We start from the raw sequence: 13,773 nt of genomic DNA, 5'->3' as shown, positions 1-13,773 counted from the left end.
ATAGTTTGAAGTAAAGTTCCTACTGAAAAACAAAAAAACAATAAGAAGAAAACTTTCGGCTTTCAATTGTGTGTTCATAATTGTTCCTGATGGTCCTGATCTTAATAATATAGAAGGATCTATGTGCTTCAAAAACTGGATTATTATGATATATTATGTGCTGATTAAGTATGTGGACACCTTAGTATTAAACTAACTTTCTGAATATTAAGGTGTTTAACTACTGCTGCATTAATAAACTCCACTGGAAAGGTTTTCCAATAGACCTGTGGGGCCATGGCATTTTAGGAAATTGTGTACTTACAACTTTGTGGTAGCAGTTTTGGGAAGACCCTCATGCAGGTGTTAGAGTCACTTTTTTATGGTTAGTAGATAATTTTGCTCATGTAATGAAGTAAAATAATCTGGACATGCAGTGACCATCATTTCACTTCATAAGATTATGTGAATAATGTATGAATTTAAAAATATCGTATAGGTTTTTAATTACAACTTGTCAGTGAACGTTGTCATACAGACCTTTTTGCTAATACACCTGACAAAAAGAAGAATGAGTAAAGAGAAGCGAATCGACGGAAAGAGAAAACGTTGACCAAATATGGAAAGTGAGGCACACGGAACAACTGTGTGGAATAATTGACAAAAATAGTGAATAGGGACCTGCAACAGTATAAGTAAAGTAATGAAGAAAAGTGACCGAGAAAATATATGATGGTGATACAGTGTAGAAAGAGTCAGTGATACATTTTTTCACATAAGAAAAGAAGTCCAGCTGAGAGGGTGGGATCAGAGAGGTGGCTATTAGTACTAGTAGCAGGACAGCGCTGTGACATCCCTTTAAACATGCTCATGGCTTCAGGCTCCTAATTCAATTTATTCATAAAGCATTTCCAGCAACAGACATGGACAAAAAGCATTTTTATAGGAATCTAAAAGAAAAACAATAAAGAGAATGCTGCAAGGATGATTTGCACATGTTCCCTGAAAAAACTGATAACGATCCACTGTGTTCTTTTTTTGTGGCTGATTCTGAATCTAAATCTGAGTTTGAGTTTGCAAGAGCGTGAATATAAACACTGTGAGGCCGTAGTAGAATTTTCCTGTTTCGAGTGATGAGAATTAATGTCCCTGGCAACCTCCTTAGTCTCATTTAGCCATTTGTAAGCATTCGTCTTCTTTAAGACAAAGGAAAAAAAGCTTAAAACTCCTAAATGGTGTATTTTATGTAGTTATGTAGAATACAGCATGAAAAAATCTTGACCCTGTCAGTCCATACTGCCGCTGAAGCAATTTTATCTAATCTAGAAGGAAGAATCGAGTAAGACGATACTAATGCTGTATATACCATGTCAAAAATGTCATGTTTTACTAGACTGGAGAAGTTCAGTGGATCATCTGGTCTGCATATTTTGATTTGGCACAGGTTTTATTATGTTTCTACACAACCCTCCAATTTTATCTGGGCTTGGAACTTGCACTGACAGTTAGCTGTGGATGGATTAGCTCCCTACCCAGGAATCAAACCAGGGTCATGCCAATAAGTGCACAGAATCCTGTTGCTGAACCACCAGGATAGCAAGACTAGCTTATACTGAACCAATAAATGACCTTCCTCTGATTGAGGAGGGGCTTCCTTTGATAAACCACATGTTTCTATGGCTAAGCATGGACTAAGCATCTGTCCATTCAGTGGCTTTCTTTTGTCCAACAAGGGCTTCCTTTAATTATTTTATCTTTGTTGTAGTTAAATGATGTATAGAACCTTTTCATAACATGCTTCGATAATACAGTATATATTCTTCCACCCAACCTGGGGCTTCACACTATTATTAATATTTTTTAATTCAAATTAATTTATGTGTTTGTTTCCCAGAACTCAGACATCCTCAACACAGCGGTGCTGAACGGTAAGATGGTGTCTGTGCCAGTGAAGGTGTTGGGAGTGGAGACAGACGGCTCCGTCAGTGACATTACTAACTCGACTCGCTGCTCATCCACAGACGAAGACACTCTTAAGGTCCTACATCACTGCTGCCCACTGCTCTGGCAATTACACTCTCCACCACGCGCCACTTGTTACCGGCCGAACACTCACACTCAGTGACATCTCCATTACACCTGGCAGCCCAGAGAACACATAGAGCAGGATAAGTGACAAGACCTGCTGCTGCCCGGCTGCTTTTTACAGATTAGAGAGCTGAAAATCTCATGCCAGTCCTTTAAGAGAGAGAGAGAGGGAGAGAGAGAGAGAGAGAGAGAGAGAGAGAGAGAGAGAGAGAGAGAGAGAGAGAGAGAGAGAGAGAGAGAGAGACAGTGTGTAGCTGGGCTTTCTCACACCAGAATACACGCTCACTGTCTTTTGTGCATTTATTACCAAGAGCTGAGACCTTTATCCAGTTATTATTGAATCATTCTTCTGAGCTGCTCTTTAGCTGAGGGTTTAAAGTGATTTACAGGGTCAGGGCTAAAGATGGATCTATTCTTCACCCTCACAGATCAATTCAGCTTCAATGACGAAACAAAAAAACACAGAGTCAGTGATAGAGGTCAATCGACCAGGGATGATAACTCGACTGTACTATAAAAACACACACACGCTGTCCAGTAGGAAGAGAGTGATGATTTTTTAACAAGTATTTTGACTGGATAGAGACATAGTATGCTGACTTGTTTGAGAATTTGACATTCCCTGAAGCATGGAGCTGAGAATGTGAGCTAACTGCAGTCATACATTTTCGAAATGAGACACTGCAGCCATACAGAGCTATTCTCACATTATTACAGCACCTTTCACTGATACATTAGCATTAAACTGTCGCACTCTTTGTTGGCTGTGATGAGTTTCAGGCTACATTTTTGGCTACGCCTTTATTAGTGTGATTTCAGAATATTAACACGATTTACACCTATCTTCAAAGCATAATAGTCAGTTTAATGAAGAAAATTTCAGCATTTCAGTATTATTTTTTAAATTTGTTTTATTTCTGCCTCAAGAGATATTCAAGAAAAAAAGACACTTTTCTGTAGCTGAGACACTTTGGCTATATGATGTTTTGTTTTTCACTGAAGCTGCAATAATGATATTGTATCTCATGCAAAGGCTAACAATAACTAGTAATTATAATAATAATTAATAATAAATAATCCACAGCTAAGGCCAAAGATTTACACACACCAATGCAAAACACATTCAAACTCAAATTCAAATTTTGTTGCCATTTCCTTTATGAAGTCAATTTAATTCAAGTCTATTAAATTCATTTTCATTTTCAAGTTCTACTTATATTTACTATATCATATTTTCAGTTGTTAATTGCTTGAACTTAAACTCAGACACAAGCATTTTGGGCATTTTTAAAACACTTTATTGGAATTTTTGTTCATTCCTTTTAACAAAGCTGCCGTAACTCAGCCAGCTTTTGTACTCAGACAGACTTTTTCAATTCAGTCCACAGATTTTCTGCAAGATTCAGGTCAGGGCTTTGTGATGTCCAGTCCAAAGATTTCACACTGTTGATATTTGATACCATTTTGTTATAAGGTATGCTTAGGGTCATCACCCTGCTGAAAGATCTATTTGTGACCAACTTTCATCTTCCCGACTGGTGGTTTTTCTTCAAAATTTGTATATTAACTTCATTCATCATGATGGCATCTCGTGAATGCATCAAACCCCTTTCCAGCAAAGCACACAAACAACATGATGCTGATTAAAAGCCTCAGTCCTTTTTCTGTGTACATAGTGCTGTCATATTGCATTTTGGATTTGTCTGACCAGAAAACACGTGCATTGTATATACAGTACAGTATCTATATATATACTGTAGATAGATAGATAGATAGATAGATAGATAGATAGATAGATAGATAGATAGATAGATAGATAGATAGATAGATAGATAGATAGATAGATAGATAGATAGATAGGTTGTAGCGCACTCGGCATGATGGGGCACGGAGGAGTAAGCACAGAGACTGGAGTCAAGCAAACCGTTAGGTGGCTTTATTTTTACTTTAAGGTACTGGTGAGATTTCAGTGCAGCCAAAACACCAGTGGCAAAGTGGAAACAAACTTGTCCCTCCGTTTCCAGGGTGATAGGGTCTCTTGTGCAGGGATCCAGGGTACCAGCCTAGGCAGCATAAGAGTGTAAGGCAATAGCAAGGTAAAGCTGTCCTCCCCAGGAGCATAGCATAGGCTCATCCGGCAATCTGGGGTTTAAGCTAGAAGATTCTGTAAAAGAATATCAGACAGATACTGTCCGTTATTTCCATTAGGCACGCCCACTTAAATCGCTCTAGCCGCTGAGCCTGGCTCTCCCTTGTGTTGCACAGCCAAAGGGTGAGTGCCACAGCGGCGCTCCTGATGGGCCCTCCGCTTTTCGGCGGGAATTCTGCCGCCCCGCCTTGCACGCTGATCCAGCAGCGCTGACTTAGGTGCTGAATCCTTTACAGCTCTTTGTCAGCGGCGCTGTCCATGGTGCTGAACCGCCACCTGTTCCTTCTGGGTTTTGTAGCCTTTCGGGGGCGAGGAGCGGTATTTTGGCTGCGTTTATATACACTGATCAAAAAAATAAAGGAAACTCTTAAACAACACAATGTAACTCCAAGTCAATCACACTTCTGTGAAATCAATCTACACACTTAGGAGGCAACACTGATTGACAATCAATTCCACATGCTGTTGTGCAAATGGAATAGACAACAGGTGGAAATTATAGGCAATTAGCAAGATAATTTAAAGGAGTGGTTCTGCAGGTGGTCACCACAGACCACTTCTCAGTTCCTATGCTTTCTGGCTGAAGTTTTGGTCACTTTTGAATGCTGGCAGTTCTTTCACTCTAGTGGTAGCATGAGACAGAGTCTACATCCCACACAAGTGGCTCAGGTAGTGCAGCTCATCCAGCTTGTAGGCACTACCAGGAGATGTGGAGGAGGCCGTAGGAGGGCAACAACCCAACAGCAGGACCGCTACCTCCGCCTTTGTGCAAGGAGGAACAGGAGGAGCACTGACAGAGCCCTGCAAAATTACCTCCAGCAGGCCACAAATGTGCATGTGTCTGCTCAAACAGTCTTTATGAGAGTGGTATGAGGCCCCGACGTCCACAGGTGGGGGTTGTGCTTACAGCCCAACACCAAGCAGGACGTTTGGCATTTGCCAGAGAATACCCAGATGTGCTCTTGATAAGATGAAAGCTGATGATTCTAAGATGATACTCCCTGTGCTCTTCACAGATGAAAGCAGGTTCACACTGAGCACATGTGACAGCTGGACAGAGTCTGGAGACGCCATGGAGAACGTTCTGCTGCCTGCAACATCCTCCAGCATGACAGGTTTGGCAGTGGGTCAGTAATGGTGTAAGGTGGCATTTCTTGTAGAGTCGCACAGCCCTCCATGTGCTCCCCAGAGGTAGCCTGACTGCCATTGGGTACCGAGATGAGATCCTCAAACCCCTTGTGAGACCATATGCCGGTGCGGTTGGCCTTGGGTTCGTCCTAATGCAAGACAATGCTAAAACTCATGTGGCTGGAGTGTGTCAACAGTTCTTGCAAGACGAATGCATTGATACTATGGACTGGCCCACCCGTTCCCCAGACCTGAATCCAATTGAGCACATCTGGGACATCATGTCTCCCTCCATACACTAACGCCATGTTGCACCACAGACTGTTCAGGAGTTGGTGGATGCTTTAGTCCAGGTCTGGGAGGAGATCCCTCAGGAGACCATCCACCACCTCATCAGGAGCATGCCCAGGCGTTGTAGGGAGGTCATACAGGCACATGGAGGCCACACACCCTACTGAGCCTCATTTTGACTTGTTTTAAGGACATTACATCAAAGTTGGATCAGCCTGTAGTGTGTTTTTCCACTTCGATTTTAGTGTGACTCCAAATCCAGACCTCGATGGGTTAATAAATTTGATTTTCATTGATAATATTTATGTGATTTTGCACATTCAACTATGTAAAGAACAAAGTATTTAATAAGACTATTTCATTCATTCAGATCTAGGATGTGTTGCTTAAGTGTTCCCTTTATATTTTTGAGCAATAACAAACAAACAAACAAACAAACAAACAAATAAATAAATATTTTTTTCATTCTGTAATTTACACACATGCACACACAGGTGTCTGAGAGGTGCGACTATGTCTATGTGAACGGGAAGGAGATGAGAGGAAGGGTGAGGATGATGCTGAACTTCACTTACAGCTACCTGAGCACCCAGCTGGAGGTGAGTGTATGGATGCCTCGCCTTCCACTGCAGATCGACATGGCTGATCCTGAGCTCAGCCAGATCAAAGGATGGAGGGTCCAAGTTTCCACAGCCAGCCAGAAGTAAGACAACACTCAGACCAAATGTTTCCCAACACTAAGCTACAGTCTCAGACACCTTAGATAACTGCAGATAACTGCATTTCATGTTGTGTGCATTACCCTCAAGTGTGTTTTCAGTTTTCTGTAATAAAGCACTCATTAGGATTTGAGAGTGAGTTAATATGCAATGATAAGCAATAACAATATAATATATAGTTAATATATAATATAATAAAATAATAATATAGTTTTCATTTTGTTCCTTTAATTTAATTTTGTTCCTTTAATTTAATCCAATACCATTTTGTTTGGTTTGTGGCTATAATATTGATTAATATACAAAAGAAAACTATAATAAAAGACAAAACTGCAGGGGCTCAAAAACATTTGAATGGCAGGATTTCTTTAAGTTCTTAATTTCATTATTGCAAATTTAATTAATTTGCTGTCATGATAAACTATTCAGAGACACATACAGATTTTCACTTTTCAAAATGACAACTATGTGCCAGTAAAAAAAAAAAGTTTAGATATATTCTTATTCTTATATATATATATATATATATATATATATATATATATATATATATATATATATATATATATATATATATATATATATATATATATATATATACATATATTCTGAACGCTTTTTATCTCTTGTCTTTTTGGCTTTTTATTATTATGGCATAATGTCAAAAGGATTTCTGACATAAAGTCAGTGTTCTATAAATTAGTATCCTTTACAAAATGTAAGCACTTGAAGAATTTAATTTTAAACGAGAGTCCATCAGTGATTGTTGCTTGATTTATTTACTGAATAAACACAAACTTCAAAAAAGAAAGAAAAGTGTGTAGGTACAAAAGGTCTGCAGGAAAAGTTAATTAAAATTCGTTAATTCTCTTCCTGTATCTGTAAGACCGAGTTGGGATAGTGAAGAGGATGATGAGAAGAAGGTAAGAGGATGCATAGTGCAGTATCAGCACAGCCAAATACAAGTACTCACAGCCTTCACAGCAGAGGTGTCGAACTCAAGCGCTTCCTCTCCTGAGCACTTCCTGGGTCCTGAGTGGCTGGTGGATGTGACTTGGCTGGTCCGGTACTCTCTGAAGGTTGGGAACACAAGCATTGCTCAGCTGCACAGAGCAACTGTCCTCAGTGGCAGAGCTCCTGGAGTCACCACTGTCCAGGTCCAACACTCACTAATTTGCTTTCTTTATTCATTTACTTGTGGCACATCACTGAAATAAAGCTCTTAATTGAGCTTTATTAAATATAATAATCAAATATACTTACACAACAGCACTGTTGAGATTTAAATACTGAAATTTTCATAGAAAATCATTTCTATATTAAGCCATTCTCAGGGAGTTTCTAATGTCAGTAATTTTAAATAAAAGCAACAATTGATGCACCCATACAACTGATCTAAATGTTAACAGGCTTTCTTACACTTGCTTACATGTGGTGCTGGGATTTAAACACACCCCTCAGATATTATGTTTGTATTTCCTTTTACACAGGTGATGTCCCCCTTGTCCGACTCCATCCTGGGGGAGAGGAAAGTGCAAGTGCTGGATGATAAAGTGAGCATCACAGATCTCAGTGTGCAGCTGGTGTCAAACCTCTCTCTGTCATTTCAGCCCAGTCCGGGCAGCAACAGGGCCATCACAGCCATGGTCACCACTCAGGACACCATGCACAACCCCAAACAGGTCATCATCAAGTGCCAGAGAAATAGGCTGTTGTTTTACTTTCTGCATATTAAACAGAAGACTTTGGGAATGCAATAATATTCACGGTTTAATTAAAGCTATTATACAAAAGGTTTATTGCATTTGATTAGGTTTTTTCCTTCAGATGACAGCCAGTTTAGCATCTGTGCATTTTCATTTGCACAACCCAATCAATATTGGGCTATTAGCTCTCAGCAAGGGGCTGTATTCACTAAGCTGGTGGTGTACCTCCACAGGCTATACATAATATTGGGCAGTGGGTGATGGCCTGTGGTGGGGATTATTCAACCAGCAGATATACAGTAGATGTTTGCTTGATAGCGTGTTACTCTGATTACTCTTCTTGCTGTCCATTGGAGCTACAGGTAAGGTGGTGTTTATTGTACATAAATGTTGACCCTGCGGGTTAAGTGGAGCTCAGTACTTTCATCCAGGCTCAGCTTAGTAGTAAACATGTTTAAAGAGTAACTCTCCTCAGACATAAAATGAAAGAAAACTTGACATTGTCCAGAACCTTGTAGTATTAGTTTATATGTGTTGTATTGCAGGAGGCAGTTGTTGCATGTTGGCTGCACTTCAGTGATGGCTCCTGGGCTCATCTCAACTTGTTTGATCCCACCAGCTATAAGCTCACAGTCTCCTCACTGGATAACAGTGTGGTGTCTGTAAGAAAAGTCCCAGGCCATGTCATGGTGGCCGAGTCAGAGGGATGGGGCGTGCTGATCAGAGCTGAGCTTGCCATCTGTGAAGCCTGTCAGAAGTCCAGACGCAAGAGCAAGCTTATTGTTGGTGCTGGCAATGTGACGGTCAAATTCCTTTCGTCTGAGAACAGAAGGACTCAAACCAAAGCCAAATTGATCCTGACCCCCTTTCAAGGTCTCATCAGGAGGGACATAATCACTGGAATACAAGAGGGCACCATAAGAAATATCTCTGCAACATCAGCCAAGTCCAGGCTGCAAGAGGCAATAGGAGGGGATCTCTCTACCATCAGGGTGATTAGCAGCATCAAGGGTATGACCGCTACAAAGCCTGACACTCAAAATGGTCTTAGTACAGTCAATCCAGTTAAAATTTTGACAACGATTTCAGACTTACCACCTGAACCCAAACAGGAAGTGCCTAAACATGAGCAAGATTTAGTGTGGACATTTGGCATCTTTACACATGTTGAGATCTGCATTTACCTGTTCCTAGGATTATCCTGCTTGTCAATTATTATCTTCCTGATTAACTGTTACACTCCGAATGCAAGGTTGCATGGTAGGAAATCACCTGTGCAGTGCCAATGTCCAAATGAGCACACACATCACTGGGTGCGCCTGGGCATGGCTACAGAACAATCTGATGCCATACCAATTGAAACCACAGACAACCACCATCAAAAGGTGCCATGTACAACAGAAGAAAGTACAAAACCTGCTATGCAGCACTCCACAGAAAGGATTGCAACCCTGGGTAGAAAGTGCAACACTCTGCCTCTGAGAACCAATCCTGTGGCACTCAAATCAGCTGGTCCACTTGCAAAGCCAACAAGGGATGAACCACTGCACTCCCCAACTAGCAAGAGGAACCAGGTTCAGTTTACAACCTTCACCACTCTTGACATCAAGCACTTGGCAGCACTCAAGAGAAATTGGTTGGAAGTTAGCTGGACCAACCAAGGATCAAATCCTGCAGCTAATCAGGGAGAACAGGCCAATGTCAACAGAGCAGAGAGTCAAAGCATAGAGCGCCCTGAACCTGAAGGTCTTTCTGAAATTCCTTGGCCAGTGGTAAAAGCATTGGTACAGGGAAAATGAACATACATACAATATTTTGTGCATATATTTGTCCACAATCAAAAACTTATTTTAAAGATTCTGCTTCAAATCAACCAAAAGTCATATGTTATCTACAAACGTTGCTTCTTTAGCTTTGTACTGGAGCTACGATGCCTATGTAGGCAAAACTCCTTTACCTATTATGCTGTAATGATGTTATATTGTTGCACTTAACATTACATTTGTGCAATTAAAACTTTACACTGATTATTTCATTCAAACGGTTAGGATTTTACACCATTATATTTCTGTTATATTATCATGCTATTACACTGTCATGTACTACAAACTAAGCATGACTGGTTAACTCCATTCTCATGCTAACTTTAGCTATATGTAATCTGTGGAATTTTGGGTATGAAATGATGTACACGGTCAGCAACAATAGGCAGTGAGATTCAAATGTTTATTGATTGGTATTAATGGGTACAAATTGTGCAAAGAAAACATTTTCCACACCATATTCAGTCTGAAGTCTGGCTAGATTTGGCTGGATGTTTCGTCTTCGTACTGATCTGTCTGTTGTGATTGAAATTAAATGCTAAGATCAGACCGACTGGCACCGACAATCATTCAAAATAAATAAATAAATGGATTGGTAATCAAGAGTGGTAATCAATTAAATTATTCCTAATTAACCCCAAATAAAGATCTGCTGTTTCTGTTGGATTTTTTCATCCACCTGCTGAAGCCATGATCTTGCATACTATAATTCTTTTGCCCCAAAACATTAGAAGTACCCTAAAACACAGAAAAAGACTTAATCAAGACACAGAGAAAACAGAACACCACACTAACATCATCAACATCACCAAGTACAGGACGTTCATTCAAAATTCATACAATTCACAATCACAAATTCATAATGCCAAGACATTCAACAGCAGCATTAAAGAACTGCAGGAATATCGGACATATACTGGACATCGGACATATACTGATTACTCTCTGTATATGACAAGAATCTCTTGTCATATACATATTCATACTCTCACATTCTTCATGTCCAGGCTATGGAATAAGACTGCTAGGCTGGTAGACCTTTTTCACAAAAAACATCCAAGCTCAAATTAATTGTCCCAAACCATATGGCAAAATGTGTTTTGGTCTGATTAGTGTAATTCCAAAAGGTATAATAATTCCAAGGTATGTATGATGCAAAAAAGCATATCACCAGTGGTACACTAACCCACAGTACAGCATGGTGATGGCATCATCAAGCTTTAGGGTTGGCTTTCTTCAGCTGGAACTGTGGCTTTAATGAACAGAATCATGAAAGGCTACAAATTTTCAATTTTTTCAAGTCAAATTTACTGCAAAACCTTCAGGTATAGTAATCCTCATATTAAGCTAAAGAGGAAAAGGAATTTCATCTTTCACCTTGACAAAGACCCAACGCATACATCCAGATCAACGAGGCAATGGCTTAACCAAAAGAGGATCAATGTTTTTTAATGAACTAGCCAAAGTCGAGACCTGAAGCCAATGGTCCGTGTACAGGAGATATTCTTATAAATTGATGGATCTTAAATGTTCAATAATAATGTTCAATCAAAAGGTGCTTCGATGGTATATTAGTTTATGATTTATCTTTTTTCTTTAAAAAGTTTCTAATTGTTTTTCATTTAAGTCATTACATTCTGAAATGAATTGTCTTGGTTAGATTTTATACATCATCAAAAACTGTCATTTAAGAGGGGTGTGTAAATATTTTTCTTTTAGTATTTTTTTCTTTTGTTCTGGTTAAATAAACATTAACATTCATAAACATTAAATAAACTATGTTTATGCACTTAAAGCCATGTTATTATTTTTCTTTAAATAAATTTTGATTCATTTAAGATCTTTGGAGAGAAACCTTTTCCAATCAAATGTTCAAATCTTCTTGACTTTAAAAACAGGAGCTTTGTGCTCTTCACCTCCTGTCTGTTGATTATATCCCAGTGTTGAAGACTTTATCTTGCCTTGCTCTGTTCTTTGCTTCTTCTGTGATGTCTGTGAGTGAAAGGAGAGTAATCTCTGCTGCACACACTTCTCCATTATCCTGATAGCTTGAAAATCCTAAGATGGGAAAAGGCAGCTTCTGTCGTCCACAGGAGAGGAGTAAAGATAACTCTCCTCCATTTGGAGATGCAGCATCACCACATCGTTAAATTGCATTCCAGCAGTATGGGTAAAAACAGCAGCAGTTTCAGTCAAGTGTAGGTAATCTGCTGTGCTGGATCTGCGGATTTTGCACAAGAAGAAACGGCATCTTCTCTGGAGAGATCTCCTGAGTTCCTCAAAGTAGTCAGGCTATCCAAAAAGTTTTTCCTGTTTGTGACAAACCCACAGCAATATCTGAAGTGGAGTTCAAACTCAACTCTAAAGTCACTTTTGATTTTCTGATTTTATAACAGCAGCTCTGACACTGACAAAGCTGCATATCACAAGTTTATATTAATGCACTTGTTGTGATACACTGTTGTTTCTAACAGATTTTTCCAAGGACTTACCACATCTATGACTTTAAAATGTGTAATTGTTAATATACTGAAGATTTATACAAATATCTATATAAGCCTCTTCAGTCTCAGAACCTCAACAAAACAGCAGGTCCTGTGGTTTGTTCCAGTTTGTGGAGGTTAGTATATAATAAAAGTGCTCCAGGAATGGACAACTGGGGATCTGGTGACTGTATAGAGTTTGCTGTGTATTTGGCTGTGTAGCTGTGGACTGGTCATGCTGTCTTCTGTCCACTGGTGAAAGTGCCTACAAGGGATATGTGATCATCAGAACTGGAGCATGGCGTAATGGAAGAAGTTGTCCTGGTCTGATGAATTAAGTTTTCTTTTACATCATGTGGACAGCCTGGTGCATGTGCTTCACTTTTCTGAGAAAGAGATGGCACAAGGATGCAAGCCAACAGAGACAGTATGATGGCCTGTGCAATATTCTGAGAAACCTTGGGTCCTGGCGCCATAGTTAAACACCTACCTAATCATTTTTGTAGACCAAGTGCACCACTTCAGCAGGATAATGCTCTATGACACACTGCAAAAGCTGCATGTTCAGGAATGCTTTGATAAACATGTAAAAAAGGTGACTTTGACTTGGCCTCAAAACTCCTCAGGTCTCAATCTGATCGAATCTACAGTATTTTGAGGATGTGCTGGACAACCAGTTAAAAGCATCCTGAATACCAAATGCAATGTGTCTTTGTACAAGAATACTCACTAAAGTCAAACTTGAACTGATTGGAATCAACTGATTTGATTAACTGATTACTGCGAGCTTATATACAGATAGAGCTGATTTATTTCATTTGCACACATTTAATAATGCAAAATTGGAATAACTCAGTTATTTCTTAATATACCATATGCAATAAAAATAAATAAATAATTAAAGAAACCAAGCCAGCATGAATCCATTAATTAAGATTAATTAAGGCTTGTCATTTAAATAAGACAAAAATGTGTTTAAATGGTGGTTGTGCAAAGGATCAGCTGGCATCAGGAAGATGATGTGATGATTTAGGAGGGAAAGGATATTTTGAGAACAGTTTTATCTTTGTGGAAGACAAATGCTGGCTTTTAGGTCAGTTCCATTTGTAATGGTATTCTCTTTTTAGTTCAGCCATATAACAGTCCTGTGTCATTCCTCTGCATGTTCATGTATTGTCAGTTCTTGGATTTCTTGCTATTAGCATACTGACATATCTATGTGTCAGACTACCATGAGCCATATACTGTACTGACCAGCCTGCTAATGCTAAATCATTAGTTAGCTTGTTTACTACAGTATGCATTTGTAGTGCTACTTGAAACCCTCAACACTACACACTACACACACTACAACTAGGATAAATTTTAGATTTCTCAAAGTAACGAAGTGTCTGGTATATCTGTTTA

General features: G+C 39.3%; 1 protein-coding gene across 1 annotated transcript; it reads left to right on the top strand.

Moving 5' to 3' along the window:
- The first annotated feature begins 1,768 nt into the window (after positions 1-1,768).
- si:dkey-1d7.3 (transmembrane protein 132D) lies at positions 1,769-10,865 on the top strand. Its single transcript, XM_027139897.2, has 5 exons — positions 1,769-2,017; positions 6,130-6,338; positions 7,241-7,511; positions 7,845-8,036; positions 8,606-10,865. Exons 1-5 carry the CDS (start codon positions 1,913-1,915, stop codon positions 9,857-9,859), a joined length of 2,031 nt encoding a protein of 676 aa, XP_026995698.2. The 5' UTR covers positions 1,769-1,912; the 3' UTR covers positions 9,860-10,865.
- The last annotated feature ends 2,908 nt before the right edge of the window (positions 10,866-13,773 follow it).

Source organism: Tachysurus fulvidraco, chromosome 21, assembly GCF_022655615.1.
Source record: "Tachysurus fulvidraco isolate hzauxx_2018 chromosome 21, HZAU_PFXX_2.0, whole genome shotgun sequence".
In the NCBI taxonomy this organism is placed as follows: domain Eukaryota; kingdom Metazoa; phylum Chordata; class Actinopteri; order Siluriformes; family Bagridae; genus Tachysurus; species Tachysurus fulvidraco.
This window is presented reverse-complemented; position numbering and strand designations above follow the sequence as displayed.